Below are 19,334 nucleotides of genomic sequence, written 5' to 3'. Positions count from 1 at the left end.
AAGTCTTTATTGGGAGTTTAAAGAAAACTCAGTTTTGCTGGAGGGTTTTCATAGTAGCCACAGGTAGCGGCAGCATTTTCCAAATGTATACATGGCTGTGAACGTTGAGGGACATGGAACATACCCGGACTGCACCAGAACTTGTTGCACTGTTTTTGTATTTAAGAAATGTATTTGACTACTGTGGCAACTTCTGGTTAATGCGCGTGTGTTTCTCTTTTTTGTTTTTAGTTTCTACATTAATGGGAAATATAGTGGTGCTGATTATGATTATTCTCTGTTTAGGATGCAAATCCCAGGACTCCAGAAATTGTACCACCTGAAAACAGCCTAGAGTGCAGGATTGCTGAACTGAACCGCCAGAGCACTGAAGCGCGTAAAAAGCTGCTGCAGCTGATTGACCAGCAAAAGCAAGCCACGGCAGCCTCGCCACCAATTTCACCTATCCCATTGCAGCCTGCGTGGACAGGTGTGTCTCCAAGCATGGAGGAAAATCAGACAGCAGTAACAAACATGGCTTTCCGTTAGAGTGTCTGTAGATGGGTTGGATTGTCTTTGTATCCCCATAGAAAAATGTAAAGGAGCCTTTTAAATATCCACAGTAATCTGGGTTTGCCTAGTTAGTAATTGTTTGGTGTATCCATATCAGTGTCCAGGCAGTATATTTCATCTGGCTTGCAACAGTTTTCGATTATAGAGATGATTTTATTTTAGGTGAATGCGTAGTCCTTCGTTTCACACCAGATGGTTGTCGGTTTCTATTAAACCCTATATTTCGCTTCATCCGAGTGGTTGCTGACTATTTTCTGCTGACCTACACTTTGGCCAAATTTATTTGTACAGAATGTTCCACTTTTTGTACTGCAAGATGTGGGAAGAGACCCCCGGCACCCTCCTTACTAACCTAGCCTCACACCCCTGTATATATCCTAGTCCAATTTACCATCTGCACTTTGAGGCAAAAAAGTGGGAAAGAAATGGTAAAAAGCATTCGGCAAAAGTGTAGGCCGGAAAAAGCTATATTTATATTTCATTGTTTTCCAGCATTATAATGATTAAAACAAGTAAGTTTCCATTTTGTAATGCTTATCGTGGGTATTTTACTAAACTCTTATTTCAACATAAAGTCCTAAAAGATGGCTTAGAGGTGAGTAACATATATCACAAGGGATATCTATAAATGTTTACAGTGGCTACAGGTGTAATTGAATACCCTTTTGAGTGGACTAGACAGCTTGGTTGGATTGTAGGAGTGACTCATTTCAACTTGACTAGGTGTTCAGAGCCAGTTGGCTGAAGTTCTCAGGATTTAGCCTTTCGTGGATGAAGGTGCTAGTAGAGATTTTAAAAGAAAAGGAGAAATAAGCTTCCCTGTATGAATACCACCACCATTTAGGGACAGGTGATGCAGATGTTTTAATCTGACTCGTACACAATTGCTCACAGACCCACAGTTCATATTTTTCCTACATGGAAAGTCGTTTTCAGTCCAAAGGCAAAGCTGGCAAGACAGACAGAAAACAAGGCAGAAAACAAGGGATACTGCAAATGCTGCCTTGTTTCCTCAAGGGAGGTTGCCAAGTAATGCAGTGTGTGAACATGTAGGCTAAGTATAGATGATGTGTTGGGTCCCTGGCTGATCCAATACAAATTGAGTATACTTTGTTCCCAGGGCAGATGGCTATAACACATCTCTAGCCTCATCCTCAAAGGGTGCAACATCCAGCCTTTCGTGTTTCAGTGTGCTGTTCGTATTGAAAGAATCCAGCAGCTACACGTGGCCTCGCTTCAACAGATTTGTTTATTTTATTTGAACTTGATGTACGTGATTATATATTTAGGGGCATACTACATGCTTTGGTCTTGGTTCTATCGTGCACAAATCACTGACCGCTGAGTACTCTTCCGTTACTGTATTGTGATCTGTTTGTGATCATTGCTTTTTCCCAATAGGAAGCAAAGGAAAGACTATTGAGGTTTCCATCCCGGGCCTTGAGCCTGCCGATTCATCCATAGGCCAAACTCCATCTCCTGCCAGCAGAGCCAACCTCAGCGGAAGAAGGTAACTTTCATTAGAGTGCCTAATCTAGAACTGTGTTCTTTTTAAAAGGTTTTACAACAAATACAAGAGCGTCACCATACACATGTTTACATCACAGAGGCAATCGTAATAGGATCATCATCATCATCATCATCAACATCATCCAGGTTAAAAAAAACAATACTTTGGCTTTCTTTCTGTCTGGCTTCTTCATAGCCCATATGGTACTCTCTGCGAGAGATCTTTCACCTGACGGTTTTGACCAATACTATCCCCGAACAGGTGTTATCCTGCATCAGCAGTCATCTACAATCTTCCTACCCTTTCCCCTCCCCCTCAGAGAAACACCCCAAAGTACACTATTCACTTTATTCACCTCTACACCTCTCAGTACCATTCGACGTATGCACCGAAATAGCCGTCTTATGCAATAATAACATTATGTTGCTGCACCCCACCTCAGCAGAGTTGAAAAAACCAACAGGCACTATGCGAGGCATTAGAATTGTTGATTGGTTCCCTCTCGTTTACCTCTTCCCCCACCCCCTCCAATGCATTTCTGTGCTCAGTATAACATTCCAAGAAGGGAAGCCAGGTCATGTCTATCTGGGAGTGGGATACCAGCAGGGCCGCCGTCATTCTTTCCATTTGATATATGGTATGCACCTTCATAAGCCATTCCCCCGTCGTTGGTAGAATGCCACTTTTCCACTTAACTGTCAGTCATACTCGTGCTGCTAACACATTTCTAGGCATGTGGGAAAGAATTGTATTTGTCCCTTCCACGTCTGTCTCTATGTCGAACAAAACCAATAGTGGGGTCAATCTCCTATGACTGCCATCTATGGCCTGTATCCAACCCAGGACTTCCTTCCAGAACATCTGCACCTTTACACACCTCCACCACTGATGCCAATAATCACTTGTTTCCCCACCCCCGCTCCAACAATGGAGTGTTATCCCTGGAAAAATGTTCGATAGCCGTTGTGGAGTCAGGTGCCATCTCATCAATAGCCTCACATTGTGCATCTTGTATTGCATAGATATAGATGTACTCTATACTGCCTTGTATATACTGCCCATGTTTCCGGTTGCCACTGCAGCTCTAGTTCTTTATCCCACTTGGTTTGTGTGCTGGGTTGTGCAAGATGGCCCCTAGTGAGCAATGTGCTATATGTTTGGGCTATCAAACCCTGTGTGCCCCGGCGTACACTTAAGATGTGCTCAAATACTGTGAGGGGCCTCCAAAGGGAGCCCCCTCCACCCCCCAGCACGGAACTTGCAGAACACTCCAACTGCAGGTAATGAAGTGGTGTTATCATGGTGCCGTGCTGCGCCATCTCTAACTCTGCCTTTGACACTTAAGAACCTTCCTCCCACATCTACCCTGCTCTCACCAAACCTTCTTTGTATTGGGGCTGGAAGCGACTTAAATCTACTAGTTGATCCCTAATGGGGCCAGTGGGCCCTATGCAGCTAAGGGGCAATGGCCAGGATGTCACCCCCTTCATGGTTTGTGTGTGACGCCAAAGTGACCACAGTACTGCTAAGACTGTGTGCGCTCTTACGTGGCAAGGACCGGTATGAGACCCATAGACATTCACCCCAGGGTTACTGGCCTAAATAGCTCATTTTCTAACACCACCCATTGTTTCTCTGTGTTTTCCCGCAAGCGATCTGCTAAGGTGCGGAATTGAGAAGCCCTAGAATATTCAGCGATCCAGGTATCCCATACCCTCTTTCTCCTTTGGTGTGATCAAGGCCTCATACGATACCTGGGTCTTCATGTCTGTCCATAAATACGCCAGGAGGGACCTCTTAACTTCTGCAAGGAAAGCCTCTGGAATTAGCACCGGGAGTGATTGAAAAAGAAACAGGAATCTGGGGAGTATGTGCATCTTAATGGAAGTGAACCTAGCAGGCCAGGAGTGCCCCAACTTTCACCATCTCTCTATATCCACTTTGGTGGTGGCCCGCAGGGGCCTGTAATTAGCATCAAATAGGTTAGCTAGAGTTTTCGTAATCTCTACGCCTTGATATTTTATACCCTCCATCTGTAGTGGAAGCCCCACTCTGCAACTGATTGTGCTGGGAGCTGCATTCTACTGGAGCGTGAACACACCCATTGTATTTAGGTTTGCTTGAAATCCTGATAATGTATAGTATTTCCTCAAGATAGCAAAAAGGGTGGGAAATATAGGCTAAAATATTGTACGCAAATAGAGCTAACTTATATTCCTTCCCTCCTCCTCTCTGTGAATTTGGGCATTTATTCCAATTGCCTGCACCAATGGCTCCACCAACAGGGTGTACAAAAGCGGAGAGAAGGGACAGCCCTGTTGCATGCCTTGTGTCAGGTTAAAGAGCTCTGATGTGACTCCATTGACCAGGACTTTAGCATTAGGGTTTTGGTATACAGCTGATGCCCCCGATATCCATAGTTCACCCAATCCTGCCCATCTCATAACCGTGCGCAGAAAAGGCCATTCAACTCTGTTGAATGCCTTCTCTGCGTCGATAAACATTAAAATGGGACAGTCTTCCCTCTCGTCGTTGTTGGCTATAAGGTTGAGAGTTTTGCGAACATTGTCCACGCCCTGCCTGACCTTTACATAGTCAACCTGGTCTGTGTGTACTAACTGGGGTAGGATTTGGGCTAGACGGCTAGCGAGAATGCTTGCGTAGGTCTTTGCATCCACAATTATAAGCGATATAGGGCAGTAGGATTTGCATTCTGTAATATCTTTGCCTTTTTTGGGTATTATGATTCTCGATTCAGTGAACGACTGTGGGGCCTGACTAGTATCTAGAATTGAATTAAAGAGTTTAACTAGGAAGGGAGTCAGCAAATTGCTATTAGCTTTATAAAAGGCTGGTGTATACCCATCCTGTTCTGGCGCCGAACCTGCTTTCATCTTGGAAATAGTAGTTTGGATTTCTTCAGCTGTGATTGGGGCGTTTAACATGTCTCGATTCGCCTGAGATATCGCTATACGGGGGAATTTTGATAAATGGCGCGCAATATCGTTCTATCCTCTCTCCCTCAGCTGTATATAGGGTAGTGTAGAACCTTGAGAAGCGCTTCGTAATTTCACGAGAATCAGTAGCTCTCTTCCTGCTTCATTTTTTATTTTGGGGATCGCCCCATGTGCCCTCTGTTTTCGCAGGCGGTTGGCCAACATGGTGTGGGCTTTGTCGCCTCTCTCATAATATTTCTGTTTTAAACATGGCAATTTTGTCAGTGCTTTGCCTTGCCAGATGTCCCTTAGGTCATTTCAAAGCTCCTCAATCTGCGCTGAGATTTCCACTCCATCTACAGGCTGAGTGTGAAGTTCAAATTCCTTGCGTGAAATCTCAGTTTTCCTCCGCAATTAGGATACCCCGAATTGTGGCCTTTGTCGCCTCCCATACTGTGTTCAGTGGCAGTTCACCCATATCATTTACAGTAAACTAATCTTTTATTGCTTCCGTTAGGGTTTCTTTAAATAATGGATCCTTGTAGAGGGTATCATTGCAGATCCATCTGCGCTCTGTATAGACAGATGGGCCACCGTCTAGTTCTAACACACATCAGTGATCTCACCAGGTTACCATCTCAGTGGTTGTGGCTATAATCCTACTCTCATTCTCGGCTTCGATCAAGAGATAATCTATATGAGAGTAGGTGTGGTGGAGTGGGGGATAAAAAGAGAAGGCCCTCAATTTAGGGTGTGCCAAGTGTCAATTAAATGGTTTGCTCGTAGTAAGCCTAGAAATCTCGCCCCTGTTGAGCCACACAGTGCGATTACCTCCTGTCTCATAGAATCGCAATCTAAGCTAGCCTCTGCTATGATGTTAAAATCTCCACCACACACTAATGTGCCCTCCTTCCAACTATATAAGAAATCAAAAAGGGACTCAAACATAGTTGGTACTGGTTAGGTGCATAAGCAGAACAAAGTGTGACTGTGCATGATCTTTTTCTCCCCTTTAATACTAGATACCTCCATTACTCCTCCCTATGTATGTGCTCTATTTGACGGCCCACCGTTTTCCTATATATGATTCCAACCCCGGTCTTCTTTTGATCCCCGAAGCCCACAGTGTGCCTCCTATTTCCCTACATCCGATCTTGAATTCCTTCCCTTGTGCAAACTGTTTCCTGCACAAATAACGCATCCAGTTTGGAGAGTCTAAATTTCCTGGGTAACATTGAATGCTTTTTTTGCGGAGAGTTTAAGCCCTTGACGTTGAGGGACTCAATATTTTAACCCATCAAGTAGCGCCATGTTAGTGTGCTAATTTAAGCATTTGGACTTTATTGTGAGGTATCATGTTAAAAGGTACTATCATGTGAATAACATATCTGAGAGTGACTAGTGTGTGAGGTTGCATTTGTGCACCGTTAAGTGTCTTGGTGTTTCTCTACACTCATCCATTGCATGTCCCACCCCACCCAAACTCTTGTGGCTACACTGGGGCTAGCAGCCCATTAGTAATTGTAACAAGCATTATGAGCCATTTTGTTCACAGTAATTGGACCAGCTTTCCCATCTTGCTCGGAAAGCGCATTGACTCAAACAGAAAAACTACTGTTGACTTGGATCTTTCCCTGGGGGACTAGTCTCTCAGGGCGTGTTATATCGCTTATACGTTCTAGTTCCGGGGGCTCGGCCTCTCCTTGGTGTAGAGGGTGTCATTTTGTGCATCGGTTTTATGCTGGATCTCTTGACTCCTGATGTGCCTGTTTGTAGGCCCTCCTGCACACCTCAGGCTTCCTGCTCTGAAGTAACGCGGTAGCCCTCACCTCCATGTTCAAAACTTAATGAGAAGGGAAACCCCCATCGGTAACAGATTTCATGCTCCTGCAACCTGGTTGTCAGTGGGCGGCAACTTCTCCGCCTATTCAGAATAGCAGCAGAGAGGTCTTGAAATATTTTGACACTGGATCCCTCGAATTCAGTGGGTTCTCTCTTGCTTTTTGTAGGATGTCCTGTCTTTGCCTGTAGTAATGACACTTGTTGAGAACTGAGCTTTGGCCATGGGGAGGTCCTCCAGACCTGTGTATTCAGTCAAATTCAAAATCAGCGGGAACGGTGATATCACCAGGACCTTCACTCGGCTTTCTAACCCAGCTAGAGTTTCTACTTGTCTTTCGCTGAGGCCGATGATGGGTATGTTTGATCTCTTAATAATAATAATAATAATAATTATTCAAAGGGTTCAATATATAGTCATACAAGTGGCAACTCACGTAGGTACTGTTCTTCTCTCGGTTTTCTAGATCATTGAGCTTCAATTCAATTTCTCTTTTTTTTCTAGGTCCTGGAACCTGGCTTTGCTGTCCATAACAACTAGGTCGCCTGACAGCTGGTTGTTCTCTACCACCTCAATCCGGTCCTCCACTTTTACCATTCTGTCCTGCAAAGCAGTGACTCTTTCTGTAAGGCTGGATTTTATCGAGCGGATTTCCCCTAGTAATATAATACTCTGATGTCCGCCTTAGTGGCACTGTCCCAGTAATTCCCTAGTATATCTGGCAAAGTCTGCTTCCGGTCTTGCTCCATACCTGTTGAGGCGTGGACGAATTTCGTTAATTTTAAGACTGTGTTCGGATCCAGGGCTCCAATAGACAAAGGGTTCAATATATAGTCATACAAGTGGCAACTCACGTAGGTACTGTTCCTCGCAAGGTGTGGTGCGAACAACTTCTACTTGTTTTGGGGCACAATGTTATTCCTTGTGGGCAGCGCCTTTGTTTCTCGCCCTTTATTTTTTTTATTAGTATCCTTCTTCCTGTGTTTCTTCTTCACCAAGGGTATACTAGTGTGTTCCCTGCACGCCTCTGCTGGCTGTGCCTCTTGTGGGTGTTAGGCAGAAACCTGTGCAGTTCCCTTGGGGACCACTGCAAAAGGCTTAAGACTACAGGTGTTGGCAGTAAACCCAATTGGTAGCAGTCTGTACCACCCAGATTTACCTGGTAGCTGTGGCTGAGCAGCCAGACATCTCTCAAAAAGAGTTAGACAGTATATAGAGTATACAAGATGGGTACCAAAACACAGTAGCACAAGCAAACACTGACCAGAGCTTTGGTATCAAGTATATAATTATTTATTTAAAGACACACTTAGAAACACTCTAGCACTATTATTGTAAGCAAGTTCAAAAACAAAGTCACTATTACTATATGTACATCCCTTATTCCTTATTAGACAAGTCTTAGTTAACACCACTTATTTCCAGACAGAGGTGAGCGCTTAACTAAAGATGGCACTCCAATAAGTTAAGAAAAAGGGAGGGAAAAGGCAGAAATTAGGAACAGCACACCACACAATACTTTAGAAGCACTCAGCAAGGCAGGAAAGTCAAAGTCTACTTGTGAACAAAAGGTTGAGGTCAGGCTCCCTCTTGGAGAGAGTAGAACACCAATGCGTCCAAGATCATACAGTTTAAAAGGCTTGAAAAGTCTTGCAGAGAGTTTAAAAAGGAATCAGTTCAGCTCAGAAAAGTTCAGTTAGCCAGCCTAGGGCCAACCCAAGTGGTAAGATGAGGATTTACGAGACACCCCACACAGACCGTTGCAAGGGAGGCCAGGCGGACACAGTACCTTGAAAGTGGAGAGAATCCTCCAGCGGGGGCAGTTGTCCCTGGCAGTGTATGCAAGTCGCGGCGTCGTCCAGAGGAATAGAAGATCTCGAACTGGAGGAAAGCTGGAGGTCGTTGCACTGCCAGGGAAGAAACCAGCCGCGGAGTTGTCCGGTTAAAAGGTACTACCCTTTTATTCGCGGTAGTGGTAAAACGTGGTATCCCAGTTGCCGGGGTGCTTGGCACAGGCAAGGCGGCCACGAGATGATCCGGGAAGGCAAAAAGGCGGGCAAACTGGGTATCCTCACCAGTCTTCGGGATGAAAACCCCCATTCATCAGTCCTAGCTGTCACTCAAACATGCTAAGTGGTGAGCCGGGCGGCTCACCACTGGGCCAATCACACAAGAGTGCGACTTGAGTTGCTGAGGCAACTCAGTCCAGGGTACTTAAACCCCCCCCCCCCCCCACATCCTGTAGACCCAGACAAAGTGGCACCACTTTTGGAGGCTTATGTGGAGAAGCCCGCCAAAAAGTGGAACAAAGGGCTCGACTTGAGTTGGAGTTACAGAGGCGAACACAAACGCCATTTTAAAACCGAGTCCTGGCGAAAAGACCCAACCGGGGAATAAATATTAAATAAATAACCCGGCGGTATCTTTAACATTGCACCAAAAAGTGGTGCGTTTAAAATGAATGGGAAAATCCCATAGTAAATATTCTTAAGGAATATTTTGCGTGGTTACCACTGCCACCAGCCAGAAACTCGACGAGAGGGGACTGCACAGTGCCCCCTCGAAAAACAGACCCAGGGGCAATCTAATTACCCCTATCAGTACTTCCACAATATGATGGTTGGTACTGGTTCTGTTCCCAATTTAAGTCTAGTAAAGTCAATGGTGACTTTCCATGCCCTGGGAGACAGTAGTCAGTCCCAGGGTATGGAGTCTGTTTGGTGGTCACTATGACACCCCTGTGTTACTGCACTGAGGGTGCTCTGTAACACACTTACCAAAAACTACATTAAACCCTATGGAGTAAAAGACCCCATAGCCCATAAAACACATTACAAAGTCAAAGGATATCTCAAATCATGTCTAAGAGTGGGAGAAAAAGAGTCTCACTCTTAGCAGGAGAAAAAAATAAACCCCAAAAATCCAGCAAAGCTGCTGGGGGACTCACTAGGTTTGGGAAATTAGCCTTAACAGAGAATTCTCCCTAACATTGGGGGTCTTCATAAACTTGCACACTTTGTTGAGTATGAACCAGTGCCATGCGACAGTATTATCACCTTGCCCCTTGATGAGAGTGCAGGTCGCGGAGCCTCTGTGCACTAAAATGGATTCAATTCTTTAAATATTCCAGCCTGGGAGAGCTTTTCCACTTCCTATGCTCTTTGCGCCATTCTCTCGCAGCAGGGAGCCACCTGCGTGGTCAATGGAAAATCCCCCTCACTAACGTGACAGTGCGTTTAGATTCTATTAAAGACAGGTGAGTATTATGCATTACAATCTTTACTCTGAAACCACAGCAGCAAATAAAAAATGTTTACAAGCAAAGTTTCAATAACAGAACTAAATGGAGTTCCATGTCAATGCAAGGGGGACTCCCCAATCCATCATGGAGGACAGGTCATGCCCTGCAGGGGACCAATGAGCAGGGACTCTCCTCTATATATGTCCTTTACTCTAAACCCAACTCCTTTTTTTGCAGCTGTCTTGCACCAGGCGCCCCATTTAACTATTCAACTGCGTAGTGCGGAGAAAGGATCCAGCGAAACTGGAGGGATCTCAACCTCTCCGCAGCCTGAAGCTATGACGAAGCTCTTCTGGATAGGACTTCTCACCCGAAAGCTGAAACAATATGAAATAGAACAGGGTGGGTGGGTGGAATAAGAAACAGAAAAACAAAGGGAGGGTGGGTGGGTGGGATAATACACGCCCCCTGTCGTTAATAGAATCTCAACCTCCTGTCACGTTAGTGAGGGGAATTCTCCATTCTATGGCATGACGGGAGGCTTCATATTATGCAAGTTCAGGCCCTTGCATCCCAATCGCAACCTGAGCAATACACTTGAGATAAAATACAATTATTCCAATTATTATTCCCATGACCAATCAGCTGCTTTGATAATTCCCTCCCCACAGGAGAATGTCCTAAACACTATAGCATCTACAACTGAAAAATCAAAGGAGCAATTGACTCCCACTCTCTGCAAAACCTACTTTATCCATATGGTCCAAGGGGCAGGAGACCCAGCAATAGTGTTCCCACAGGAATAGTAGCAAAGAGGTATTAAGGGTTAAATCCAACTTAAGCATTTTAAAACAGTTAATAACTCGTACATTACAAAATGTTGTGGAAACCAGGATAATAGATGGAGGAAACCCTATGGTTACCCCTTCTGGCAATAAAAAGTAATTTCCCCGCCCCCCGGGAGAAACATTCAACTGTCCATAACTAAAGGACTGATACAGGAAAAGCGCCTTAACAGGAAAGAAAAACCACCTGGATAACTTTGAAAAACAGTTGTAGCACAGACAATGCTTCCTTGGAAAGACAAAGATGCGGTAATCCAGTACGATGTCATCGTTGCCTATAAGAAAACTCCTAGTTAAGGGGAAACCCCAAAGCCAATGGACCTGAAGGTCCTGCGCACCAAGTACTGCCAAACCACTGTTTTCATCCTTAGCGACCATGTCTCGCTGAGATAATGGCAGTTAAATGCAATCATCGACATGTAATGTTACCCTTTGTAAACGGCTCCACCAGAAACCCCTATTTCTGCTAAGGGAGAAACAGAAGCGAAATTTGAGTCACATACCAACTCACCGAACAGTTGCCAGCTAAAAGAAACAGACTTATTAAAGGCTATCCCAAAGTCCTTGATGACACAGATAGAGCACTGCGAAAAAACCTCGGAAGCCCCAGTAAGAGATGGAAATATATATTCTAATGAATAACCGAGAGGAACCCTTGAAGGAACCATTCATAAGAGAAAACTGTCTGGCAGAGATAGGCCATGGCCGGAGAGGGATACTAGAAAATATGCACTGTAAAAACCCTATAGGGATGGGGACCACAACCCTCACCCCCCCCCGCCGAACTCGCAACCCTTGCCATCCTGGCAAAGGAGGGAAAACTTATCAAAAGGAACTGAGCAATCCCGGAGGAACAGACCGAAGACAGTGCACTGGCACGCACATTCTCACAAGGGAAAAGAGATCACTCAATCGGAACTCCAACCGTACAAGATAGTGGCAAAGAGAGAGTTAATAATTTAGCTTTTATATAGCGCAACAGACCCTCGGGTATCTGAGCACTGCTTGTTATTACACACAGTGTGTGGTGCTCATTTATGGACCACGGAAGGATAAAATGCTGAGTTGGCCCTGCCGGGATTCGATCTTGCGTCAGCAGACGATAACAATTCCAAAAGGCTGATCTAAATGTGAGAACGATAGATTCTCGTGAAGATGTTTGGAACAATGACACGGAAGTAACTGGCCACCTGCCTATCCAGGTTAGCTAGCTGAGGGAAAAAACTCCCTTTCTAGGGGAGAAGACTGATACCTCCTTACTTAAGTAGAGTCTATGATCCCGAAGGAGAAGATGTAGAGCTTTAATGTCGTTCTTATAACCAAGAACAAACTCCATGATCGCGGAAGGGACACCTCTAACTGTATCCAAGAAAAAAATATTATCCAGAACCCCTTGGAACTGAAGTGAGTTATCACCCTCTTCATTAACTTGGTAACGCACCAGGGGGCTGATGGGAAAGGCCAAAGCGAAAGGGAGGGACATTGATAAGAGTGAACCCATCAGTGGAAATGAAGAGGAAACTCCTGATGAGGAGGAAAAAACAGGAACCCCCAGCACTCATCCTCGAGGTCTAACATGACCATACCCTCCGCCAGGAGACAGGAAACAATGAGCATAGTAACTCACCCATTTTTAAAGGTGCCACAATGGATGTTAAGACTTGCAAGCTAATTATTGGAAGTACTCCATATGCCCACTCCCAATTAGTGGGAGCAGAGTTATCTCATTCACGATTGAAAAACCGTGAGGGAGGCTGGTAGCACCGCCCCTTCCAAAAATGAGGTCACTGACCCCCAAACTAACACATTTTACTTGCCTTAGTGACCACTGGGGAAGGAGGCAAGGGAAAACTGACAGAGGAAGTGCGCAAAATGGATCCTTGTTAACCTACAGCAACCCCCAGGGGTTTGAGGTGAACATCATTTAAGAAAACCTGGTGAACACCTGAGGAATTACAGGAGATATCCTAGGACTAGCAGGACTCCTGTCGGCACAATCCCTCCAAAGGAACAAAAAACACTGTGCTCAAGCCCCTCGAGCAGAGGAGTAACTGCGCGCACCTCTTGATGCGCCTTTTTCCGGATAGGTAGACTTAGGAAAAACACCCAAAGGATCGGGCTCTATTCTCCTGAGGGGCAGAAATCTTAATCAAAACCACCTGTCTAATAATAATTTGGGATGAAGTTGCACGGGAAAGGGCTTACGTCATCCTGTGGCCATGAAGGTGTTTATCAATGCCGAGCAGGCAATCTCTCTTATAATCCAGCCTGTCATGATCCGCACATATTCAAGTGCTAGTATTATAATCCGTACCTGTATTGTATTTTACCTTTCGGAGGAATGCGTTGCCTTTGAACCATCCCTCCTCACATGAGGGGTATTTACGCCGCTCCGTAAGAGCAGAGGCGTCGTCGTTGCCGAGCAGGCAAACAGAGCTCAATCAAGTAGCACAGTACTTGCGCATCAAATAGGGAAAATAGAGGTTACCTCCCTCTTTAGACAGATGAGCAAACTGGGTTATATATGACCTAAATTCACAGCTACCACTCTTCCTTCTTAGGGTCCTTCCCTTTTTCCCCCAGGGCAAAGAAGGATACCAACGACTGTCCGATCCATGTCAAGAGGGTTAGCTCACAAAACAAGAGGATGGCACTGCCTCCCAGTCTTGTCCCTTTGAGGGAAAGAAGGCTAAGCTCTTTAGCGCCTTTATGAAGGCAAGTAGGGTCCTCCAAAATATCTGTCGCAGAAACAAGGACCATGCAGTAGCGGAGATATAATAAGTAAACGGGCTGTGAGGAACAGACCAGAACTGTGGGTACTCTACCTGACCCCTTTTAGGGGAGGAGAAAAAAACCTAAGGGAAGTAAACGGACTGAGTTGTCCTGAACATACTTAATGGAAAAAAGAGAGGGGTAACTAACCAGACATTATTTCTTTTTAATTTTTTTTCGTAAAGGGACATGAAATATCAGGCTAGTATAGGATTGCGTCTGAATGAAGTCTGGATAGGAAGGCCTAAGCCCCCTACAGGTCAGTTAACGACCTCCTCCACCAACCCTTGTCTTTTCTTTGAAGGATAAAATGAGAAATAAATAAAAACAAAGTAATTCTTTTAACAAAAGGGAAGCGTTAATGCTTCACACACAGCTTAACCATAGCTGTAAAAAAGGAATACGCTGAGCAAGCGCACCACAAGCTGCGTACCCTAGCAGGGCATGAAAATCGGCAGCCCGCCAGGGAACAACCCTTGCACCCAAACTCAGGTGAAACCTGAAGCCGAGCAGGCAGCGGCACTCCTAATATATGTGCCGAAATTCTGACGCAATATACCTGTATTGCCAAAATAGTGAGAGACACTTTGTATTTTTTTGTATTTTATTTCTAAAATGTAAAGGAGATGGTACATGGCGCTCCCTTCACCTGTGCATCAGTAAGCAAAGCTGTTGCCAGGCGTGCGTGGGGATTGAAGTGGGTGGCCCATATGTGGAAGACCTGCACTTTTCCCATAAGGTTTCATTGAAAGGGAAAAAACTTTCTTGTATCTCATTGGGTATAAACTGAATAATTTAGCATTCATAATTCAGCATCTAACTAGCGCTACGAACCCACAGGTATCAAAGTGCTGCTCAACTCTACCCCTGGGCCTGGGGAGGAATGGAGGGAGGGGCCGGCAAACATGTCATTTAAGTATATTTTTTCCCGCCGCGCGTCAGGCCTGAAGCGAAAGCTTCTAAAAGGGCCGCGAGACGGAGGGAAGCACCACATCAGCCTGTGCGCGTGAGGTCTGAAGCAAAGGCTTCCACAGACCTGCATGCCACAGCTGACAACACCCTTGAAGAAAAATACACACACAACCCCCGTGTGACAGGCCTGCTGACCCTGTGCGCAGCTCGCACTAATTATATGAAAGAGAAAAACAAACAGAGAGCCCGGCGCTGCCGGACGCCCCCAAAACCACGCGTGACGGGCCTGAAGCTAAAGATTCAGACATGCCCGCACACGTTTCGTAGGAAAAAAAAGTTCACTCAAAAGCAAAATGCTCACTTCATAAAAGGACAGGCACACAGCAAATAAGCGCGGGCGCTCACGAATCATTACATTTTGTTAGACGCCACGAAGTAAGTAGCAGTTAATGCAATACTGCAACAATAAACTTAAAATAAGGAAACGAAATACCCAAGGTGAAAGCAGTAAAGCACATATTAAATATGATGCACAAATTCATATGGCAACCACTGACTAACATGCAAGGCACAACTAAAAGGAGTGACTTAGCTGTGGTGTCAGCAGCAAAGAAAGAGGAGTTGGATTTCGACTAAAGGACATATATAGAGGAGAGTCCCTGCTCATTGGTCCCCTGCAGGGCATGACCTGTCCTCCATGATGGATTGGGGAGTCCCCCTTGCATTGACATGGAACTCTATTTAGTTCTGTTATTGAAACTTTTTTGTTTGTAAACGTTTTTTCTTTGCTGCTGTGGTTTCAGAGTAAAGCTTGTAATGCATAATATGAAACCTCCTGTCATGCCACAAAATTGAAGTTGCTTGTCTCTGAGCCGCTCTTCAAATGCAGCTGATTATCTACGTGGTGATATGCTGTTGCTTGGGGCTCTGAGAGGGGTAGCATGTGGCAGTGTATTGATTTATATCTAGTAGCGGGCCAGCACCCCAGTGCCTCCGCTTTATGACAAAAAACCATTCCTGCGTGTTGTGCACACTGCTTGTGCAAACGAGGGGCCGTGAGGGCTACAGACCGGCATATAGCCGAGAGCCGCGCTCATGGGGAAGCCTGCCTTGCTTACTGGTAATGCTACGCTCTCAGCCCATTTCTCTGGTTCTCTGTTCCAATGAGACTCCTCAGGTCGGGTGTCTGCTCCCACGCGGGCTATGGGTCCCTTAATTCTTTCAGCAACGCCTGTCACTGCCGTGGAGAGTCTTACATCTCAGGAGTCCTCGTAGCATTCAGTCAGCGTCTGCCATGTCAATCGCCTCGCGTGGCAGCGTATCACAGGTTCCTAGTTATTTCACCACTATTTGCACAAGCCTTTTGGGATTCCCAATATACGTTCAGAATGCTTTAAGGTTCAAAATGCTTGCGTTGTCACGCCATTTCCCAGTGGCTGGAGAGGGAGGCGATGGCTCAGGCAGCCATTACGTCCGTGCCCCCATCGTGGTCTTCAGAACTATGTGCTTATTATTCTATTTCCAATTTCAACCCCATTATCACTGTCCCACTGTGTTTTTGGGAGATTCTCCAACAGGGTTTTTTGGAGCAATTCCCCAGCCACACAGATGATTATTTTGTCCCCTCTTATCATGACATGGGGTCTACTGTGAACATAGGGCAATGAAAGTACAGTGGTCCGTGACAGGCATCGATGTCTGGCTTCCTTATTCCTAGTTCTGATTAACTTGGTATCCTTTGAAAAATGTATGTTGTGACAGTCGCTCTGTGCCACCCTGCATGTGTCCACCCTGTGGGAATGAGCCACTTGTCCTACCTGATCTTGGCTCAAGCCCATTGCCCAGCAGTACACCAGAGCTATGTTGGCATCAGAAATATTAGATGAATGCAGTAGAAAGCGTTAAAAATGTAATCTCGGGCCTACAATTTCAGCTCAGGTTTGTAAATAACTTGAGGCTTGTTGCCCCAAAAAGAAATGAGAAACTGAATAAGCAAACTCAAAAACACTAGCTGGGCATGAAGCACAAGAGCAGCCCTTTTCTGCCTCTCTTGTGTTTAACGCACTCTGCGATATGACAGCAATCGCCATTCATAGGTCCAGTCTGAAACTGGACTATCCTTTCCTTTTTTCTGGGGTAAACACCAGATTGAGGTTTAACCATGCAGGATAAGCTTCATTTGAGACTATATGTTTACCTGGACCCATTGCCCTCTATATCACAGATACAGATGTTTTTTCTTTGTAGCTGAATGCCTTTTAGGAAATACATCATTTAACATGTAGACCTTAATTGCTAGTCTCCTCTGGCACGCATTTACTCATCAGGGTTTAAATGTGCACTAAAATTTGTTGTCCAAAAAATTTGAAATGGAAGCAAGCATTCCTTTTCCCAGCTGACCGCAATAGGGATGGGTTTACAATTTGGGTTCTTAAAGACCGCTCCCTGTACTAAGCAAACTGGGCATAATGAAATCTAGTCTTACTGAGTTAACTGGGTGTAATGGAATCTGACATTACTCTGTGTGGTGTATTTAAAAAATATTTATTATTGTATTTTCGTACAAAAAACTTTGCATAATCATTTTATTTTTCAATATCAACATCACATATACCTCATAAAAATGATCACCTAAAATCTAAATGATATTGAAGTTATATAATTTTAAGATCATCATTATTACTACTAAATGCACATTGCAACAGTTTTCATTAAAATAGCATAACATAAAACCACTTTAATATAAACTTCCAACCTCTAAGAGTTGCAATTCGTAATCATAATTTTAAAGAGAGACATAATTAAGTGGCTATTGCTAGCCAACAGACACCTCCTCCAGAATGATTTTCCTTTTATTTTCTCCAGGTTAATGCAAATTCACCTAAATAATCCATGCATAACAGGCGCAATATTATACAACGTGGCATAACGTGGCGGATGGACTCTGGGATGTTCTGGATTTTACATAATCTGCAACCACATTCTTCTAACAGCTTCCCAAGCCGTGGCCCTACTACTCCTAGGGTTGGTAATTGGTTCAGCCGCAGAAGTAGAATGTACCTTCTGAGGGCCAGGGATAATATAAAGTATTGCTGGGGACTTAAGTAGGAAATTTGACTTTCTACGAAATCATTCTAGGATTTCAGTTTCACCAAATAAGCACGATTTTGACCCAATCCTGTGCTTTTAATTGATCTGTAAATTCCTTTTTTAAGATATGCTCTTCCTTCTCCCACACTGGAACCCATCCAATGTGTTCACAGAACTCCACATGTGTTTGTTTAAAATACCCTTAAATCTGTGGACTTTCCTTTCTCATCATGCACAATAAAGAGCATTTTGGCTCCTTCATAGCTTTTATATACAGGAGACCACATTGCAATACAACTTGTCCGCAAATGGAGGTTATTCTGAGCTCTAAGTGCAATGCCTGAATGGGAACACAGTGTGGCAATCCAAGTAGGCATCTCCATATCCATCCCTCTAACAAGTTTAATCATTCCAACCTCAAGTGATACATTGTCTCACCAACGTACGTGATACCAGGTACAATACTTTGCCTATATATATATATATATATATTTGCCTGTAATTAGTCAAGACACCATTAATGCTTTACCCTGCTGTTTGATCTGCACATTTCTTTACAGTTTCAGTGATGGCCTGTGCATTGTTCCATTGAATGAGACATGGTATCCCCATTTGCCCTTGAAGATAATTCTTCCATACCGAATACCCTCAGGGCCTACTGTCGTCCATCTACACCTTCCCCTAGGAAAAATAGGGAAAACCTTTGCCCAGATTACATAGACCAAACTTCCAACTTTGGTCTACCTACAAGACCGCCTTCTCCAGTTTCATTTATCCATCATCCAGAAGTGATTTACCAGTTAGAACTATTGAAAGTGATTATACAAGCTTTCTAAACCAATCCTCAACAATGGACTTCTTTTTCCAGAGTCACCCGAATACTGGGACGAGAAAGAGGGAAACAGCAGTGCAGAGTGGAAGAAGCCACAAGCCCAGCAAGCGCTTTAGTTGTTTCGGCTGAACACCTGCGCCCGGGAAATTTTAAAGAACATAAGCAAAGAGCTAGAGGCTGCTTTTAGTAAGAGAATGTTAAGCCTCTATGTGAGGCTTGAGGTACAGAGATGCTGAAGCAGGCGTGGTGGAGCCGGGTGGCTCACCATCGAGGCAATTGTGAAACGCTGCAAGAACGGGATGCCCTGCAGAGAAACAGAGCTGATGAAAGCGGGCATGTTGAAGAGATGCCGCAAAAGACTGGAGACCGAAGAGAAAGCATTCACCTCTACCTTAGCCTGAAAACACCAACAAGAGCCAGTGAGTCAACCCAAGGATAACTGGGACATGGGGGCGTATCGGCAAATGCGAACAATAGTAAACAGAGCACCAGAAACAGAGGAAGAGACTAATTGTAAAAAGGCGAATATTGTGAGCATTCCTGCAGCCACGTATGCCCTTTCTGTTATCGAAACCATGGCCCACTATAATGTAGCAGTGCTTTTTCCAATAGGCTAGACTACTGTCATTCCCTTTACTTGGACTGCCCAGCTTTATTACTTAGGCCCCTGCAGGTGATGCAAAATGAAGCAGCACACCTCCTCCGTGGTCTGTTACATGCCAATCCCATGTCGCTGCCGCCTGTTGCTTCTTCTGTGTTGCAGTCACCTGCTAAGTCCATTTTAAAACACTTTATACAGTCCAT

At 44.7% G+C, this 19,334-nt stretch overlaps 1 protein-coding gene across 7 annotated transcripts in view; it reads left to right on the top strand.

Annotated features, from left to right (window-relative positions):
• SPICE1 (spindle and centriole associated protein 1) overlaps window positions 1-19,334 on the top strand; it is a 1,365,450-nt gene that overhangs the window by 1,304,566 nt on the left and 41,550 nt on the right. For all 7 annotated transcript variants that reach the window (XM_069635857.1, XM_069635859.1, XM_069635855.1 and 4 more), the window contains 2 exons: window positions 286-469; window positions 1,954-2,062. In XM_069635857.1, the coding sequence (XP_069491958.1) occupies window positions 286-469; window positions 1,954-2,062 (293 nt within the window). The remainder of the gene's footprint in view (window positions 1-285; window positions 470-1,953; window positions 2,063-19,334) is intronic.

Source organism: Ambystoma mexicanum, chromosome 7p, assembly GCF_040938575.1.
Source record: "Ambystoma mexicanum isolate Mex_15411 chromosome 7p, UKY_AmexF1_1, whole genome shotgun sequence".
In the NCBI taxonomy this organism is placed as follows: Eukaryota; Metazoa; Chordata; class Amphibia; order Caudata; family Ambystomatidae; genus Ambystoma; species Ambystoma mexicanum.
This window is presented reverse-complemented; position numbering and strand designations above follow the sequence as displayed.